Here is a 21,133-nt window from a genome sequence, read left to right on the forward strand (position 1 = left end):
AATGGAAACTATTCTTCCCCACAGCTAACACTAAGTCATTGAGATACTACTTCAAACACTGGGGACAGACAGTTGCTTATATAACATGCAGTAAGACTCACCAAATTTTCCTTTGTAAATAGACATTGGCGTGTGGTTTTCAACAGCGTTATGGAGTAGTCTCCCCACTATGCAAAGACCCCATTGAAAGTAACTTAATTCCACTGAAATGAATAGGGCAATGGTAATATTACGGAGCATTCTGAAATAACATCTTTGATTCTCACACTCAAACTTGCCGTATCTGGGTCTTGGGTCTTAAAACAAAGATACGACATGTAAGATAAAGAAGCAAGAGACGTTAAAAGTGTCCAGCACTCCTCAGCAGCTGGTGTTGAGAATAATGGGACTGATAGCAGCAGACCATTTCTGAAAATCTGTCCATGCTAAGTATCTAAATGAGTGCTGGATGTTTCAGGAAAATTAGGCCCTTAATATTCATTGAAATGAATCTTCATGTGTTAAATTTTACAGCAATCTCAAAAGTCCTCCCATAAATTTGGAGTGTTTTAATATATGAGAGAGAGAGAGAGAGAGAGGCAATTCTGTGCAGAGTGGACATAAATTTGAATTTGGAAGTAGATGTCCCTTCTAAAGTCTAGTTGTCATACTGGAATAAAGAATTAGTGCAGTAATGACACTTTTTAAAAAACTTCTTACAGCTTCAAAGAGGTTCCAGTGTCCTGTCTGTGAAGGAAACTTGAGCTGACATACATGCTCTGGTTTAAAACAGATGGATCTGATTGTTTTTCATAAGCCCAGGGCAGCCACAGCCTCTGCTGACGTCAGTGAGAGAAGCTGGTGCTTGGCACTTCAGCAGATTGGGCCCAAATGATTTAAAAAGGACACCAGGATTAACTGGGAATCACATATGCTCTACATATCAATGCATATTGTGGAGTAATAGGCTTTAATATATCATTTGTGGTTTTGATTGGAACAATACAGAAGCTCCCATGTTGTTTAAAGCTGAAGAATGTTTTGAATCAGCCCTTATTTATTTTTCCGGACACCAGAAGCAATTAGTCCCTCTGTTAGTAAACTCCTGGTAAAACTACATCTTTCAGAATTCATCTGGTTTTGTACTAGGGATTATGGGAAGAAGAAACAAATGTAAAGCATAGAATTTTGCTTGGTTGTGGCCACTGCCGAAACAAACAAGAGGACTGATTTCAGTAACTGAAGGAAAAACTCATGTATGCATGTTGCCAGCACAGATGCAACGATTTAGCCCTATGGCATTTTAAATGGCCAAAATATTGAACATTTTAAAATGGCTTCATCAAGGGAATGCTGAGGGAGTTCCTAACTGAAGGGATACTCCCATGCTCTTACATAGAGTATTTTACTTACACACACACCCTACTTGACCGAAAAACTACAATAGCAAAGAAAAATATTAAGCCATCTAATGTAGGGTTACCATATTCTGTACCTCCAAATGGAGGACACTCCACGGCCCCCGGCCCCGCCCCCAGCCCCGCCCATACCCCCTCCCCAACCCCGCCCCCTCCCCAAAGTCTCCGCCCCCTCCCCTGCTTCCCGCGAACATTTGATTCGCGGGAAGCCTGAAGCAGGTAAGGGGAGTGTGGGGGGGAGGAGGCGCAGCCCAGGCTGGTCCCCCCGGCGGCTCCAGCCTGGGTCGGCTCGGGCCCTGGGGTGCCGGCCCCGGCCCACCACCCCCGGCCCGCCCAGCACTGCCGGCTCCCCGCGGGCCCGGCCCCCCGCCGGCCCGGCTCCCCGCGGGCCCGGCCGGCCCGGCTCCCCGCCGGCCCGGCTCCCCGCGGGCCCCGCCGGCCCGGCTCCCCGCCGGCCCGGCACCGCGCCCCCGGCTCCCCGTCCGGCCCCGCGCCCGGCCCTGCACTGCGCCCCTGGTTCCCGGCCCGGCACTATGCCCCCGGCCCCGCACCGCCGGCCCCGGCCGAGCACCACCCAGCCCTCCCGATTTTCCCGGACATGCCCGGCTTTTGGGGATTTCCCCCCGGACGGGGATTTGAGCCCCCAAAAGCCGGACATGTCCGGGAAAATCCGGACGTATGGTAACCCTAATCTAATGTTACTTTCTGCCCCACATATGTGCACATACCTTATACTACCATGCCGTACAACTTTAACTCTGTCCCCTAGCTTCTCCAGTCTTCCCACATTGCCTTTACCAAGTGACTCATTCGAAACCCAAAAGAGTGCCTTTCTACCTTCAGGGGCACTGGAACAATTTGTGTTGGGGGGGAGGGGCTCTGAGATGCGTTGAAGCAAACTGTAAGCTTAGGCCTTGGCTACACTGGCAATTCACAGCGCTGCACTTGCTGCGCTCAGGGGTGTGAAAAAACAAGTGCTGTGCTGTGAAGCGCCAGTGTAATCAGCGCCTGCAGCGCTGCAAGCTATTCCCCTCGCAGAGGTGGAGCTCTCGCAGCGCTGGCGGCGCGACTACACTCGCGTTTCACAGCGCTGCCGTGGCAGCGCTGTGAATCTGCGAGTGTAGCCAAGGCCTTTGATGGAAATCACTTCAAGCTAGGGGTACAGCAGCTAAGTTCCAGCACCTATGCCTACCGTATGCTCCCACAACTAAGTGTTGGGATGATGATTTTGTTTGGGGAAGATTATTCTCCCCCCATTCTGCTGACGGATAAACTTTCAGCTATATAGAACAGCAGCAGAAAATGGCCCGTAATCCACAATATTTTCTAAAAGTACCTGTTAAATCGGATCTACTTAAGATTTATGCTCTACTAATTTTATGTAGATATTTCAACAAGAAATAGTCTGACTGCTGCTGACAAACTTCATCCCCTAACTGGTTTCAAATACTTCCTATTTAAAAATTCAATAAAAGAAATCAAAAGGTACTGTGAAACTTCATACTCAAAACACCTACCTAGGAAGAAAAACTTGAATATATGCTCTATTTTTAGCCCATGTCATAAAGCATCCTTAACCATGGAGTCACAAACAGCCTCCCCATAATATATTTTGGTGTCATAGGGGACTCTCCTAGCCAGGAGAGTATAGCTTTTGTCCCACTTCAGGGTCCCTTACCCCCAATGAATCATTGCTGTTTAATGCTTGCTTTATTAATGGACTCAGTTTCTTGCTTTATGAATGGTCTACAGTTTCTGAATCAGTGTTATTGCTGAAGGTTTTGTTTTTATAGTTTAATGCTCTACAGAAGCCCACCAAAAAAGCATTTCCTCACTTTATTGGCCACTAACTCAATTTGTTGAGTATCATACAGTTTCCTTTCACTGCAGTGTTGATGTGGCACCTTACAGTACAGTAAACAGAATCCTGCTGACTGTCATGTAGACTAATTGCGGTTCCTTTCCATGCTAACTGCCCAGTTGAGCATGAAAATGTCATGCAGTTTTTAACTGCAAAAGCCTGTTTTTGGCAAGTATTTGAAGCTCCCATAACTGGGCCTCTGAAACTTTATTTCTGCTAATGATTGCTTGATTATTATGGACTTAAAGCCAGGTGCCATTCTTTGCAGGACATTATCACAGCATGCTGCTTACCCTTTCTCTCCCCTCCCCCAAAAGAAGAACCTTTTTTTTTTTTTTTTTGAGTTAATTAGACTTTTGCTTCGGTCAACACCCAAGGTGCTTCTCCTTTTCCTTTCCCTTCACCTTCCTCTGCTGTAACAGGGCAGCTGAAGTTTCATTACTCAGATTCGCACTAGTTTGAGCAATCACTCACCAGCCATTGATGGCCTGACAAATGTTGCCCTGTTTCTTATTCCACGCAGTCCTGTCAGATTCCCCCTGGATCAGTACTTCTGGGTCCTGCAAAAGCAGATGCTTTGAGCTTCAAGAGGCTGAGCCCCCGGGCTGCCGTTGTGACAACCTGTGCAAGAGCTACAACAGTTGCTGCTTCGACTTTGATGAACTATGTTTAAAGACAGGTAGGAGAGCTGTACTCCCCTGTATCTATACACCCTGCTTATAGCTGGCTATGGACTAATGACAACTGTCAGGGCATGCCTTACTCATCCCGTCTTCAAACACATTCAGCCTTTCTCAATGTGTGGTCCTTGCTTGCTTGCTTTAATTTGCGTACTGGTCCTTGTATCTTCCCCAGTTACTGGGTTTTCTTTGCCTCTGCCTTGGTTTCCAGGAAGCATCCTGCACCTTTATTTACATTAGATCCCACCTAAAAAGTAAATTGTATTACTGCAGTGCTCCATGTAAAAACACTAACAGTTAGGCACACGGAGATACTAAAGTTTTCTCCTCTAGTTAGAACAGGAAGTAACTGTGGTAACTATGAGATGTTGTCTTTCTCCCAAATAATGGTGAATACTTATGGAATTAATGTTCATTCTCCTATTGTGGGTTTCATGCCTGTGCAGAGGAGTCCACACAGGTTAATGCGCTGGTTAAATCCCACTGATGCTGTCAGGGCTTAACTGCTGCATAGATGTTGTGCAGGTCCTCTCCAGGAGTGAATTGCAGGTGAAGGAGTGTGCTGGTTGCTGTTACTTCAGACACCTATTTCCAGATGTCCGGGCACACACAGTCCACTGATGGAATCTTTCAGGTTCATTTAATTGGACACTAGGGGGTAGAAAACGTAGCCCTATTAATTGGTGGTGGTTGATGTTGTTAGCTTGATACATGGTGTGGACATTTTTAGAGAGGCTGTCTCGCTACTAACACCTTTTGGAAATTACACTTCCTCATGGCAGAGCATAAAGCTACTGTTTTGTTTCCTAAAATATTGTGTATGTGTTTCAGTTATTCACTGTACCAAAAAATATGTAGCTGGATTGGTACAGAGATTAGGTTGACATAGGTGCCTAGTCTTCCTGCCTTTGAAATCTTTCTTGTTACTTTGGTCTTTGGTGAAGAATCACATTTATCTGAGCAGCCAAAAGAGATGACTAGTGTTTCAAATGGAATCGGGAATATCCCCAATTTTCAGCACAAATTATTGCCCCCCCCACCCAGTTTATTTCATTTATATGAAAATGATACTTCCATACAGCTCTGAACATTCTGACCTACCCAGACTTCCATAGGTCATCGTATAACTTCACCTGCTTGGTATCCAGGAAAGAGTGAGTTGATAGGATCTGGAAAATTGAGCATAGCTCTGGGGGCCAGGAACTGGGTGTTGGCCTGGGCTGTTTGTGGTGGGCGGGAGGCATGGGGAGCGAGGGGGAGGTGCTGATCCGCGGGGCCTGCCAGTGGGCAGGAGGTGCTGGGGTGGGATGGGGGGAGCTAATAGAGGGGTTGCTGGTGGGTGCTTGGCACTCCCCATTTTGTCCCCATGGTTGGCGCCTGTGCTGCTCAACTTGGCTTCAGGACTGTTAATTATGTGGATGGCCTCCCCAGGATTGGAAGGGTGCAAAGGTCGCTTATAAGCCACCTTGTCCAGGGCAGCAGGTTTTGTGCTGTGCAGCACAGACCCTCACGCAATAAGCTTTGATAAAGGGGCTCCTTCCATCTTTGTTTCTCCTGTGTTGAGGAGCTTGGCATGAATAAAAGCCCCAATTGCATGCCATGTTGCTCCCTTTTACATCCCTCCATCTACATAATGGTAATTGAATATAGTGGATTCCTAAAGCTACTAATGGTGTGTGTGTGTGTGTGTGGGGGGGGGTGTATGTGAGATGTGCTAATATTCATCTCTTATGCTCCAGATCCCTCACCATATCCCTCATTCGGGGGTTAGTGGGGAAGTGGAGAGAAGTTCCTTAACAATATTTTAGCGATGCTTTTGCTGGGTATTAAGTTTGGAAAGTGGCTTAAATGACCGGATCAGAGAGTAAGAAAACTCCCTGCTTGTGAATGGGGAAGCACTGAAAACTTCACACCCGTCTATGGCTCACATCTTCTTTTGTTTATAGTCAACCTATCGATTTCAAACACTGTGCAGATCGCAAACTTCTAAAGCCGACTGTAATGGTTGGGCTAACTTCATGGGATGTTCAACTGAGTGCTATGGACCCTTTTAAAAAATATCATCTTGAATGTTTTCACTTACCGTGTGACTATTTTAGCTCGAGGCTGGGAATGTACCAAAGATCGCTGTGGAGAGGCAAGGAATGAAGAGAATGCCTGTCATTGTTCTGAAGACTGCTTGACCAGAGGAGACTGTTGTACTAATTATCAAGCTGTATGCAAAGGTACATATTTCTATCACTTTTATCTATCCTGAACTGATAGAGGCCAGGCCTGTGGGTAATGCAAAGTATTTTTTTTTGTGAAAGTGCCTCCATCCTGCCACTCCCCCACACCATACACACTTCATTTTCTGTTCTTTTGGGGGGTGAGGGGGTAGTTCTAGTTTCTTGTGCCCTAGGCTCAGAGGTGCTATCAGTTCTGTGGAAGCAGTGTGTTTCAGATTTGGTGATGGTGGGAATACTTTGTCAGTTGGAAGTGATGCTGACAGGCTGACTGGAGAAGAAAAGGATTCTGCATGCTGAGATGGATTCTAAAACACCTTTGAAGTGTATTGTAAAACAAAAACAAATAGTTTAGATGTGCTTAATTGTATTACGGTGAATACAGTACTGTTTAGTGGCCTCAATAAGGACCGGCTTAGCTTTGCTGGGTGTTCCATTTAAAACTAACCCAAACCCAAACCATAAGAGTCTCTGTCCTGAAGCACTTACATTTTGATGTAAGACAAGATGCAAGAGATACATGGTGTGAGGAAAAGGGACAGGTGACAGGAACACATGGTTACCTAGAGTAGGTACGTGCAGGATTAGATGGACTCTTTGTATTCTCTTTAATTACAGGTCACTCTGTTTTTTAATGGAAATAGCTTCAATAATCCATTATCACAGTGGGCCGTGAAGGCTTCATTTCCAGTGTAATCTTGATCCTGTTGGAACATATCCTGCCTTGTGTAGGTGTACCTCCTCTATCTGAGTGGGTCTTCTGGCCATTTCAATATGCTTCTGCATGATTCAATAGGATTTACCCAGAGATCAGTCTCAGCTGATGGTTAGCCTCCCCAACTACTCGCTTTCAGAAAAGGTTTTTCTTTGGAATCTTCATTTTCTTCCCCACTTCCTTTCTGCCAAGCAACTCCATACGTTGATAAGGTGAGGAGGATAGTCCAGATACACACCAGCGTAACTGAGTGCAGAGACTACTTCCTCATCTCCAGTTCTGCAGTGGGGAAGGAAAACTAAATATGCCTCCTCCAGCAAGTTTTAGCAGATTGCATTCTTCCCAACTCCGAAGAAACCCTGGCAGATTAATTGTGGTTAAATGCTAGTTGTAGTTCCCAGTTCCTGCCTTTTGAGGTGCCTTTCCTTAGAAAGATAGGACAGAACAAGTAGTTAAAGCCATCCCTTGTTTTAATGTACCCAGAACATAGTCCTCATTTAGCCAGCCAATAACAAAAGATCTCTGTGACCATGGGACCATTACAGGAGTGACCTTTCCATAAGAACAGCATCTCCATATTACACTGGTCTACAATTTTTGAGAAGTCGTCTGCTTCAGAGATAAAATGTGCTATTTATTATGTATTTTGATGTGCTGAATTCAAATAGGACAATTAAAACAACTGGCTACTGTTTCTAAGATATTTAAGTTTTTACATTTTATGTCAATATATATTGTGTAGATAGTAGAGTTTTAATCATAAATTGTAAACCTAGGTATTTTCATGTGTTTATGGTTGCTTTACATGATAATATTTCACCTGTCCTGTTTATGTAACACTTTAAAAATCAGCAAAAGGGTTATATAAATAAAATTTATTATGAAACAAAAGGCAAAAAACTATTCTGTACATAGTTTAGTCCTATTCAGTGTCTACTTGGCGCTTCTTGGCTTGTCTCTTGTATTCATTAACTGGAGCATCTCTTGTCACTGTCCAGCAATAGTCTGCAAGCATTGATGGGCTCCATTTGCCCTGATAGCGTTTCTCCATTGTTGCAATGTCCTGGTGAAATCGCTTGCCGTGCTCGTCGCTCACTGCTCCGCAGTTCGGTGGAAAAAAATCTAGATGAGAGTGCAAAAAATGTATCTTTAGTGACATGTTGCAACCAAGGCTTTTGTATGCCTGGAGGAGGTTTTCCACCAACAACCTGTAGTTGTCTGCCTTGTTGTTTCCGAGAAAATTTATTGCCACTAACTGGAAGGCTTTCCATGCTGTCTTTTCCTTGCCACGCAGTGCATGGTCAAATGCATCATCTCAAAGAAGTTCACGAATCTGAGGACCAACAAAGACACCTTCCTTTATCTTAGCTTCACTTAACCTTGGAAATTTTCCACGGAGGTACTTGAAAGCTGCTTGTGTTTTGTCAATGGCCTTGACAAAGTTCTTCATCAGACCCAGCTTGATGTGTAAGGGTGGTAACAAAATCTTCCTTGATTCAACAAGTGGTGGATGCTGAACACTTTTCCTCCCAGGCTCCAATGACTGTCAGAGTGGCCAATCTTTCTTGATGTAGTGGGAATCTCTTGCACGACTATCCCATTCGCAGAGAAAACAGCAGTATTTTGTGTATCCAGTCTGCAGACCAAGCAAGAGAGCAACAACCTTCAAATCGCCACAAAGCTGCCACTGATGTTGGTCATAGTTTATGCACCTCACAAGTTGTTTCATGTTGTCATAGGTTTCCTTCATATGGACTGCATAACCAACTGGAATTGATGGCAAAACATTGCCATTATGCAGTAAAACAGCTTTAAGACTTGTCTTCGATGAATCAATGAACAGTCTCCACTCATCTGGATTGTGAATGATGTTGAGGGCTGCCATCACACCATCGATGTTGTTGCAGGCTACAAGATCGCCTTCCATGAAGAAGAATGGGACAAGATCCTTTTGACGGTCACGAAACATGGAAACCCTAACATCACCTGCCAGGAGATTCCACTGCTGTAGTCTGGAGCCCAACAGCTGTGCCTTACTCTTGGGTAGTTCCAAATCCCTAACAAGGTCATTCAGTTCACCTTGTGTTATGAGGTGTGATTCAGAGGAGGAGGATGGGAGAAAATTTGGGTCCTGTGACATTGATGGTTCAGGACAGAAGTTTCTTCCTCTTCCTCCTCTGACTCAAGTGAGAGTGATTCTGGTGCATCAGGAACCGGCAGCCCTTCTCCGTGGGGTACTGGGCGTATAGCTGATGGAATGTTTGGATAATGCACAGTCCACTTTTTCTTCTTTGACACACCTTTCCCAACTGGAGGCACCATGCAGAAGTAACAATTGCTGGTATGATCTGTTGGTTCTCTCCAAATCATTGGCACTGCAAAAGGCATAGATTTCCTTTTCCTGTTCAACCACTGGCGAAGATTTGTTGCACAAGTGTTGCAGCATATGTGTGGGGCCCACCTCTTGTCCTGATCTCCAATTTTGCAGCCAAAATAAAGGTGATAGGCTTTCTTAACCATAGTGGTTATACTGCGCTTTTGTGATGCAAAAGTCACTTCACCACAAACATAGCAGAAGTTATCTGCACTGTTCACACAAGTATGAGGCATCTCTGCTCACTTTGGCTAAACTGAAATGTATCTCTTTGCAAAATCAAACACTGACAAATAAGAGAGCACGACACTGTATGATTTCTAGAGCTGATATAGGGCAATTTGTTCAGCAGAGTGATGTAAGCTTCGTTATGATTGCATCATCCATGACTTCTAGGAATAACATGATGCAATTCATATCATGTATGACGCAATACCAGCTTCAGATTGCATCATTCATTATTTTGCCTAAAAAACAAGTACTGTCCAAACCCAGCCATAGATTTATTCATAGATCCAGTCAAAGATGTATTTTAGTCATTTCTGGTTTAAATTGAGATCCCTTCCCTTTATAACTCACTTACCCTCCGCCATTCCCAAGTCAAGGGTCATATATACTGACCCAATAGCATATCTTGAAAACTAGAGCCAATCAACAATTTTAAGCATCATTTTCGTTCTCAGTGACCCAGAATTAGTAAAGTTTGACTACATTTATTTCAGAAGCATTTTGGCTGTAGAGCAGTGTTATTGGTTACAAATTTACTTTTTCTTTTACTATTAAATGTGACACTCTAATTCTTGTTCCACTCAAGCAAATACTTCACATCTCTTGCCTATGCCAAGATCATCTCCTTCTTGAGTTCCTCTGTGTCTCTTGCTCTCCCTTATCAGGGCCAATTGGGATTGCTGCTGTTCAAAATTGTATTCTATGCATCTGCTTTTTTTTTTTAATTGAGGAAGTACAATTCCTTTTAATAACACCAATGTCATAAAGCAAGTAGCAGTGTCTGATGATCTGACTTTATTCTGTCCTGTGACAGTATAAAGTGTGTCCCAGGTCTCAATGAGCGTGCAGTGGAAACAGTAGCAAAAAATGTAGTGGAAAATAATTGACTACACAACCTAATACTGTGGTCACACAGTGCCCAAAAGGGGATCAGTTCCAGCTAGGCTATGAAACTAACAATTTGTTAGCAACCAATATGAAAGTATAATGCTGCTTTTGTGCTCTATAACTTTCAAATGTTCAAACCATGTGAAAACTTGCACATAGGATCAAGAGGAAATCCCTTTACTCTGATTTTAAGTCATGCTTTAAACAGGTGCTAATTTTGTACTTCTGATGTTCTTGTTGAACATTGGCATGTAATCAGCACATTCATACTGCTGCCTAGGAGAGCAATGGGTATAGAAACACGTTGCTCACAAAGTATGACAGTATGACCTGTTGTGTGGCGTGTGGGTGGTTTTTTGGTAGTCTGGTACAATTTGTAACTGTATTGACAATTGTTTTAAAAAATGACATTCCTTTCCATGTAGGAGAGACTCACTGGGTAGATGATGACTGTGAAGAGATAAAATCTCCTGAATGCCCAGCTGGGTAAGTGCATTTTATTTTGAAGTTGTGGGGAAGACATCTGTTAAAAGAGCTGACTAAATCGTAGCCACTGGCTATAAGTTGATAAACTTGCCTAGTTCACTTCACTTATGCATGCATCTGAACCAATACCTAATTAATTTAGTGGAAGTCTTTCCTTTGACTTCAATAAGCATTGGATCAGACCTGATGCGAGCACCCTTCAGGCCAACTTTCTTTAAACATTACATCCAAAGGTACCCGTCTTATACAGTATTTAAAAACACATAAGATTCAGTGGTGCTGGAACACTTTTTTTTTTTTTTTTTTTTTTATAGTGGGGGTGCTGAAAGCCAGCAAAACTGTAAAGCTGGTGTCCCCAAACTTTTTACCTCCATCCCTTGCCCCCCCCCCCCCCCTGAGCTGAGGCCAGGAGCAGGGCCATGGTTCCGGGAGGGGGGACTTGAAGAGGGGCCAGGGGGCCGGCAGACCCTGGGCATGGGGCCCTGCGTAAAACCTGCAGCACCCCCCGCACCCGTAGTTCCCATGCTTATGATTAGATTCTGAAACTTAACTGATTTAGACTATGATTCAGCAAGATATTTAAGCATGTGAATAGCTTTAAGCATGTGTGTAGTCTCATTGAGCCCAATGGGACTGTTTCAGGCACAGCGGAAAGTCCCTAAAAGTGTGGGGGGCCACCGGTGCCCGAACTGTGCCCCTGCCCCTTCTCCCTGAGGCCCTACCCTCTCCTTCTGTCGCTCCTCCTTCTGGCCAGTAAAAAGTGAAAGGAACCATGGATCCCTGTTCTGGCACCCCTGGACTTTTCACATGTTTAAAAAAAATTAATCCTGTGCTTAGGTAACTTGCTGAATCAAGGTCTAGATTTAGATGTAGATATCTAAATAAGGGGACTCTTTCACAGACATACCGAGCATCCACAGCTCCTATTTATTTAAGTGGGAGCTATGGGAGCTTAAGACTTTAGGTACCTAAGAATGAGTTCACTGAGGATACCTAATATTGGGCAGCCACGTTTGAAGAAGTTGCCTCTGCATGAGCTTTGGGATACTTATACATCCTGGCTGTGTTTGCATCTCAAGAGGAGCAATGTGGCTCTTTGTTCTAGGAAAGAATAACAAAATGAGTACTCGGCTTCTTTACCGTGTTAGAGCAGCTGGTCTCTCTCACATGCTGTATGTGGACATTAAACGTCCTGTGACCCTTGTTCTTTACAAAAACAGAAAAGATTTGTGCTTGTGGGGTGTGTGTGTGTGTTTTTTTTTTTTTTTTTTTTTTTTTTAATTGCAATTATATGTGTGTAAAAATGTATGTATTTGACCGTATTCCTATTATCCAACTCTTTATACATAACTTACCTTCTTAGACTGTAAGCTCTTCTGGACAGGGACCATGTCTTTGTATGGGTCTTTATAGCACCAGCACAATAGGATCGGGAGCCTGATTTTGGGATTCTGGGTGTTACTGAAATACAAATAAAATTACTAAACTATACTGATCTACTAACTCTAAAATTTATAGACTTCTAACTGTTGTAGTATTTTAAACTCTTATTAGTCTAACCGAATGAGCGTGCGAAATAGTTTTCGAAATACTCCTTTCAACTCTTGATACGTTAACATAGCCTTTGTTTCAGTTTTGTTCGCCCTCCTTTGATCATCTTCTCTGTCGATGGCTTCCGTGCATCATACATGAAGAAAGGGAGTAAGGTCATGCCCAACATTGAAAAACTAAGTAAGTAAATGTTTTATTAGAACAAACAAACAGGGCAATATCTTGTTCTCATATTGTTTTCATTGTTTATATAGCACCATAAACCAACAAGGTGCTGGGCAGTAGAAGAGCTGCATCAAACACAGCTGGCTTTCTGGCCCAAAGGTCTAACAATCTAAAGGCCTATTCTTATTCCCAATGAAGTCAAATGGCAAAAGTCCCATTGGCTTAAATGGTGCACAATTTGATTAGGCCTGAAAGAGACAAGCTGGAGCAGTGCAGAACAATAATATAAGAATGGCAGAAGTGCATCATTGTGTGGTGTGTGTGGTTTTTTTTTTTTTGGGGGGGGGGAGGAAGTCTCCCAGAACAGGTGCAGTTTTTTGTTTTTTGTTTGCTAAACAAACCTGATCTTGAATTCAACACGTGTAGTAGCAACTGTGTGCACTATTGTATGCGAATGGGAAGTCTGGTGAAAATTTCCCTGTGACAACTCTGGAATTACAGTTTCAGACTGATTAATACAGTGTGTTTGTCACCTGAAATTAGCATGAATTTTCTGGAGTTACTTTACTGCTAATATGGGCAAACTTGGAGTGAAAATGAGCTGAAGGACTAATTACCTATCTCCATATATATATATCTCATAGAGCTGGAAGGGACCCTGAAAGGTCATCAAGTCCAGCCCCTTGCCTTCACTAGCAGGACCAAGTACTGATTTTTGTCCCAGATCCCTAAGTGACCCCCTCAAAGATTGAACTCACAATCCTGGGTTTAGCAGGCCAATGCTCAAACCACTGAGCTATCCCTCCCCCAGGAGGGAAGGGGAGCACTTCTTTCTTTTCAATCTACCTAGTTTTATACATCTATAGCCAAACATCTCCATCTTTTTGTACGAGGGAAAGTGTTGTCATGTTTTAGGCCATGCGTGTCTATTTAATATGTGTGCTTTAGCATTGTTGGACTCGGTGCTTAAGCAGTAGAGTCGAGTTTGTTTAAATCAGTTCAAACATGTTTCTTGGTATTTGTTAATTAAGCAAAGGTCTTCCTATCTTTCTGCCTTCAGTGTATGATTGTCCCACTTTTTAACACCTGTATTTTCTGTTGTACTTTCAGGATCTTGTGGAACACATTCTCCCTATATGAGACCTGTATATCCTACAAAAACCTTCCCTAACTTGTATACCCTGGCTACTGTAAGTCTTTGATGGGGATTTCTTGAATATACTTAAAGGGACTTGCACATCACTTACAAACTTGGGAATTGCGAGGGAGGGATTTTTTAATAAAAACTGGTTAACGTGGTCAGTCACTTTTTTTTTTTTTTTTTTTTTTCCCTCAAATGGAGTGGGGGAAGCATCAAAGTACTTTGAGATTCTTAGATAAAGTGTGCAGTATCAATGCAAAGCATTTATTATAGCCTGCTGCTTTTTTTTTTCCTGCCTGCTCCTATAATGAAGTGATTCATACTCCTATTCTGTAACTGCAGCCTACAGTTCTTATGGAAATAAATTTGAAGTCACAAGAACAGACCCTCAGTTGATGTAAATCTATGTTGTTGTTGTTTTTTCCCCATTGAAATTGAGTCAGTGGAACTACGCACATTTACACCAGCTTATTATCTGGCCCACATATTTGATAATAGCCCTGGTGTGAGTGCCGGGCTATGAATCAGGAACTCCTGTGTGCTAATGACAACTTTGGCATTAATTCCCACTGTGGCTTTAGATGCAAGTCACTTAGCTGACTTGCCTCAGTTCCTTCTTTTTTATGCTAGGAATAATACTTACTCATCTCTCAGGAGTGCTCAGGATTAAGTTACGCTTGCTAAGCAATATGAAGGTAAAACATGATGAAATTTAAATGCTAACTATATTATTATTATTAATAATAAATACATAACAGTAATAATAATAATAATAATAATGTCACCAAAGGATCACTTACTGTCACCAGAATATTTTACAAAGATGAACTGAAAGTACTACTTTAAAGTATTTTCATACTGGATGAAATACACTTTTTGCCATTTAAGTAAGAAAATAAGTGATCTTTTAATGTAGCTAACTGCTGAAGTACCTATGCTTTAAGACAAGATCAGGGTATGCAAATTATCTCGTACTGCTTTCATGAATATCTAAAGTACTAAACACTTTTTTTATCTTAAAACTAAAATCTCTTAATTCGGGTGAAAATTACAGGCATACCCAGGTTTCCATTCTTAAAGAATGTACTGGTATTTGTGGATAACTGTGCACAACTGCATTTTACATGTACTAAAGGTTCACTAATTAATCTGCTTCTGCACAAAGGGACTCTATCCTGAATCACATGGAATTGTTGGCAATTCCATGTATGACCCCGTATTTGATGCCAGCTTCAGTCTTCGAGGGCGAGAGAAATTCAATCACAGATGGTGGGGAGGTCAACCAGTAAGTTTCAGACTTTTTTTTTCCCTCCTGTGCTTTGGAATACAGCCAATAATAGTAGCAATAAAAATACATCTGTGAACAATTTTAACCTAATCTCCTGACGTGTGGCCCAGCTTCTGTCATTTTAATGTAACTTTTCAGTTGGCTCTCCCTTTTCAGAACAGTAAAACCGTTGCTTATGCAACATGGCTCTTGCTGATATGTATGAACTAGGTGTAGTTAGAAATATCTTCTTTTAGGAGGCAGAGTTTAACTCAAATAGTATATTTTCAGAGTGTGGCGCATGTCCAAAGTATATGTAATTCTGCCTCAGTGGAGGGGAATGGACTAGAAAAGTGATACTAAGACTGAGGTTTGTGAGCCTCCTGTGGCACTTTGCAGCACGTGATATTAAAACACTATGTGATTTAATTATTAACCAGTCTGGGTACTATGTTCCAAAATAACACTTGGTCAGTAATTTTTCTGTGAGAATAATAGTGTGTGTGTGTGTGTGTGTGTGTGTGTGTGTGTATACATAAAAAATAGTAAATGAAACAATGAATTCACACTATTGTGACTCTTTTGGGAACGTTGATAGCAAATTTTGTTCCTGAACCACTGAGGTCTGAGTATCCCTGGACTAGAAGATCTCTTGATGTCCCTTCTGGCCATACAGTTCTATGATCTTATAGTGTTTTCCCTTTCATTTGCACATGACAAGTTTTGTCAGGTTTTAGTTCTGTTATAAACATACACACACAGGATTAGATAAAAACATATACTCTTGCTGGAAGGTTGTAACACAGTGCTACTTTTATATCTTAGAATTCAGGACAATAATAGACAAGACCCCAGAATCCGAGAGAGAGTTAACAGGCTGCTCCCTAAGGCAATGAGAGAGAACTCATCTTTCTTACCTTTAAATAGACTTTTATTTCAGACTGGCTCTGCTTTCACACTTTTCTACAGAGCCCTCTGACCTGTGAGCAGGACCAGGAAAGCCCTCCCCCCAACTTTAAAAGTGATAATTTGCAATCCCAACCCAGTCCTCAATACACCGCAAAGGGGGGGGGGGGGAGAGAGAGAGAGAGTGTGTGAGACTGACTGAACATTTGTAACATCTCTCTCACACCCTCACCCACCCATATGAAAGTTATGACCAAAGGGACAATTATGATCACCTACTCTCACCTCTTGCATAACACTTCCCTGAATTAATTCATGCTCCAGTTGAACAAGATCATATCTCCCAAGAAAAACATCTGATCTTGAATTTTAAACTAGCCTTGGACTTTACCCTGGGCCAGTAGTTCTTCAGCTGTAAGGCTGTAGTTTTCAAAGGGACCTCAAAGCAGTTATTTTGCATTGAAATTCAATGAGAATTAGGTGCAGTCTAAATATTTGCCACCACTTTTTATTTCAAAATGGGAAAAATGTAAAAGACAGGGCCTGGCTTCATATAGTGATTGAATATGAAAGACCACTTAAGTGCTGTAGATTGACTTAGCACTGTAGATGCCACATCACCTGCTGTGTTGAGTGGGATAGACCAGCTAGTTCTTGTAAATGTGTCCCAGAATATTGTTACTGGCAATAAAAAAGTGGCTGAAGACTAAACAAAGGGCCATGAGAAGTAGTAGTGACATGATTATGGGGGAGTTATGGAACAACTAATGTCCTGACGGAGTTAAACTCTCAGATGGCATTGGCCAGTGTTGCAAACACTATTGAGGATACTGAAATAATGTGATTGATCTAGAGAAGTTTAATAAAAAAAAAAAACATGAATAAAATAAGAAATTGAAAGCCTACTTGGAAAAATGCAAGTTAATACATAAGGGAGGGAAAACCCCAAACCACAGATAATGAGGGAGTAGAGGCTTGTGAAAGCAGTAACCCTGACAGAGACCCAGCGGTGGAGAGGGTGGAGAATAAGATGGCCAAAAAAACCCAAATGACTCTTAATCTACATGTCCAAAGGCATTACATAAGCACGGTGGAAGGGACCCTTTCTGTCTGCCACTGGTGAGGTCACCAGAATATCAAGGAAATTCAGAGAGCAGCCAGCAAAATACAAATGATGAGAGGTGTTGCTGAGGAAAGATATTATACAACTCTATATAAGGAAAAAGTATTCTATAGCTTAGTCCTGCTCCCACGCAGAGTCAGCCTATTGCTTTCTCTAAATATCCGGTGGATGTAAAACTCAACAAGGGAGCTGAATTGTTCAAGATGGTAGAGTGAAATTAGGAATAAGATAAAGGAATACGAAATGTGTATGTCAGGGCAAGGTTCCTGAGCGTTACATGCTTTAGATTATGGCATTATGGGGCAGGGTGACTTGAATTGTGTATGGTTCAGAAATATCCTATTCTGGCTGGAAAGGTAGGGTAGAGAATTGGTTCAATGCAGGCTTTGGATGATTGTGTAATAGTTATCATTAAAAAGTTCACTTTAGTGATCAGCATCTCATGGGAACACACACAGATCACCATGTGAAATCAGTGGGATTTGGCAGATAATTTCTCTCTCATTTCCAAGGGAGTATTTATCGGAAGGTAACTTGAGGGCATTAAAAAAAAGAAAAAGCAAGTTTTTGTAAATACTTCAGGGTACAGTAAGTAGCATTTAAAACCTGATCATGTGAATTCAGAAACCTAGTTTTCAGAGTACTGAAAACCAGATTTGTTTTTTTATTTATTAAAAAGGTGGCAAATGGTACCATCTGTGTGCAAATAAAATATCTGTCTTACCCCTAGCTGATATCAACATAGAAATAATAGGCATCTGGGCCAGCGGGCTCAAAGGAGGAAGTAAAAAACTGATTCTTGATACTTGCAGTTCCCTTCTCAGTGTTTTATGACATCTAGTCTAACCATAAGAACAAATCTAAAACGTTTTTTAACCAGTAATCAAAGCCATATTTATTGTTGAAAATACTGATCAGATGGTGTATTTTTCTTGTGTAGAATAGTTTATATGGCCTATGAACCATGAAAATCACACTTAGCCTTGTCAGTAGATCAGTCCCTTCCTTCCCTCGTCAACCAATGCGTCTGCTACGCTACAGGAACAAGTTGTCTAAAAAAATCAAATAGAAATGGGTAATAAAAATGAAAAGTGTGCTGGATCTCCAGAACCTATGGCAGGATTTTGTAGTGTCCCAGAGAAATTTGCCCCTGTTTTGGAGCCTCTCTTGGGAGAAGATTAAACCCTTCTGGATGACTTTTATAATCTTAAGCTTTATTTTCAGTGTACAGCACTGATCTTTTTTTAATGAAGCTCAAAATCTTCATTCAATGCCAAAGCTGATTTGTAGAAGGTTGGTGTTTTTTTTTTTTTTTTTTTTTTTTTTTAAACTTCCTGTTTTTCAGGTGTAAACTCAAATGGGTGAATGCCACTTATCCTGCAGTGAAGGAATGAGTAGGCCCATGCTTTCTTCCAAAAAAGGCATTGTACTTTTCCAACTTTTGGTCCACTAACTTTTAAATCATGGCTGTATAAAAACCACAGTACATAGCATAGGCTCCTTTGTAGCGTTTCTGGTCATTAGCCTGGATTTGTCCCCTGTGTCATGGCTGGCTGACTTTTTTTCTGAAGTTTTACTTTCACTTTAAATTGAGACTCGAAGCATTTAACAATTCTTGGGTTGTGTGGTTGTGTGTTTTTTTTTTTTTTTTTTTTTTTTTTTTAACTTGAAGTAAGAATTCAAAAGGGCCTGATGAGAAGCCCTGAACTGTGTTGCTGGCCAGCTGAGGCTCTAAAAGGAACATCATGTTCCTAAACCACCTCCTTACTCTTTGCTGCTGTATATTAATGAGTCACTGAAATACATGTTGTGTCTTAAGGCTGAGTTTATAGTCTCTAGACATTAGGCCCAAGTATTACACTGATTAGAAATATCAGTTTCAGGGGTATATAGCAAGTCCTACATCTAAGCAATCTCTATTTTTGAAGCAAATCAGATTTGCCTCTGTTTAATAGGAATATGCTGTATTGGCTATCAAAGGATCAAGCTCAGGCTAGCAGGGACTGGGAGCATGGAGGCAGCTGGAATATTCCCTGAGGGAATAAGGAGATCATAGTTTACTCAAATAGTCTCTTGCAACCAACCTAGGAACAATGTTGATAAAAGGAGAGAGATGAGGCTCTGCGGGAAGCTGCAGCCAGCCTTTCTATTGAAAAGGACTATCAATTGTTTAAAATGATATTTTCCTGTTACTTCATGGTCAATAGGGGGAAAATGGATATCCATAAGAATTTAATTCCATAGCAACTTTTTTGGCTTTAAATTGGCAAATCCACCCTGTTTGTCTGACCCTGTCTCAGCCAATTACTAGGTAATAGCTTTCTGACCGCAAAAACGTCTGACTGTGCTAGAGGGCAATTGCGCTAAACTACTCTGTCACATAATTATCTGTCAGATAAAGGGTGCATGGTAGGGAAGGGGTTAATGTATGTTTTACCTTTTGATAGTAGATGCATATGAAACAGCTCTGGTTTTAATTCTACATAGTTGTACCAAATTTGAATGCATTTATTTATCTCAGAAACCCTGTCAGTTGCGGTGCAATCTTCCCTCCCCCCTCCCCCCGGCCCATTTCTTAACGAGAAAGGGATTTCCCACCCAGGCTTTGCCTCTCCTCAACCACAGATGGTGTATACAGTACCTCTGCTTCTGACCAAAATTTCCCTCCTTGGCCAGTTTGCAGAAGAAGTGTTTGTACAGTGATCCCACAAGAGCCAAAATGCAGTGCATTTACTTTATATTGGCCTTGGCCTAGGATGTGCTTTTGCTCTTTCTTTCATAATGCAACAAATACTGGGCAAGCTTTATGAAGTGATTTGGAACTTATTTTTCCACAAAAGATTAAAAGTAGATAGATGTTGTACTTTGCTGGCTTTCACAATCTAGTCCAGAAGCCATGCCAACTGATTTTCCTTGTAACGCACATACACAAAGGCAGTATTGTCTGGGAGTTCTGAGGACTCCTAGGTTCTGTTCCTCAGCGCTGCAACTGATGTCCTGTGTAACGTTGAACAAGTCGCTTAACCTCTTTATGTGTCTACCTACTAATCAAAGGAATAGAGGTATTTAATTCAGAGGTATTTAAAGGCATTAAACTATTTTGCATGTTTACAGTGTCATATACTATCTTCTCAGCTGGATTTGGGTACTGGGTGTTGCACTAGAGCTGAATCTTTGGGTCCTTAATACAACAGACTTTTCTGCACTGGAGAAATTAAACATACTCTAATTCTTGTGATAAACAGTAATAGGGAATACTGGATAATGTTTGAAATGTTGTTCCTCTCCCCTCTGTGCTAGTAGGGCACTTTAATAATGTAGACCTACTACAGCTTGCAATACAGGCTGTGGTGTGGTGTGATATAAGGTACATGCATGTTACATAATATAGTTTCCACTAGCAGCTAAAACTGATGTATTTACATATAGCAAATAAATGACTTAAACTCACAAATGGTGCTGACCTTGCAAAACCAAACACCGCAAACTTTGGGATAACTGACTTGAACAAACATGATAGCCAGAGGGGACTGTAAAATACATTTAAATGTATAGGTATAGTACAGGTACTTTGAGGTTCATATAAGTTTAAAGTTGGACACGAACCAGCAAGGGAGGACATTCAAAGATAACCCTTATGCTTTGTTCTCCACTCTTGCTGTTCGGGAGGGAGGGATAGGATGTCTGCCTTATTTTTGTTGTCAATTGGCATTTAGGCTAAAATCATTTGTAATGTCCATTTAATTATATTGTTATCCATTGGCGGGGAGGGGGAGAATTCTATCCTGCTCTCTCAGGGCAATGAATTCAGTCTAATACGTCTGCTGCAATCCTAAACGTGGTTTGGTGTTAAACTGTGCATCTGTGTTACATCTGGATGAACATGCAGTCTCCCCTTCAGATGCCCTGAAATATTGCTTCCAACTTTTTGTTGTTGTTGTGGATCTGGTCGTGAAATTGCATGACAGCAAACTTTTTCCTTTTACTTCTACAAAAATAAATGAAAGTAGTTTTTCAAATGATCCTATAATATTTTGTCAGTGTAGTACAGAGCTAAATTTATGTTATGATGGTAGTCTGCCAAGGATGATAAACTGATTCAGACACCCTCTTCCCTTTCCATAAG

General features: G+C 41.7%; 1 protein-coding gene across 5 annotated transcripts in view; it reads left to right on the forward strand.

Moving 5' to 3' along the window:
* Positions 1-21,133, forward strand: part of ENPP2 (ectonucleotide pyrophosphatase/phosphodiesterase 2) — a 118,708-nt gene that overhangs the window by 49,736 nt on the left and 47,839 nt on the right. For all 5 annotated transcript variants that reach the window (XM_054018749.1, XM_054018747.1, XM_054018750.1 and 2 more), the window contains exons 3-8: positions 3,782-3,937; positions 6,038-6,163; positions 10,794-10,854; positions 12,488-12,585; positions 13,681-13,760; positions 14,877-14,996. In XM_054018749.1, the coding sequence (XP_053874724.1) occupies positions 3,782-3,937; positions 6,038-6,163; positions 10,794-10,854; positions 12,488-12,585; positions 13,681-13,760; positions 14,877-14,996 (641 nt within the window). The remainder of the gene's footprint in view (positions 1-3,781; positions 3,938-6,037; positions 6,164-10,793; positions 10,855-12,487; positions 12,586-13,680; positions 13,761-14,876; positions 14,997-21,133) is intronic.

The sequence above is a fragment of the Malaclemys terrapin genome, chromosome 2 (genome assembly GCF_027887155.1).
Source record: "Malaclemys terrapin pileata isolate rMalTer1 chromosome 2, rMalTer1.hap1, whole genome shotgun sequence".
NCBI lineage: Eukaryota > Metazoa > Chordata > Testudines > Emydidae > Malaclemys > Malaclemys terrapin.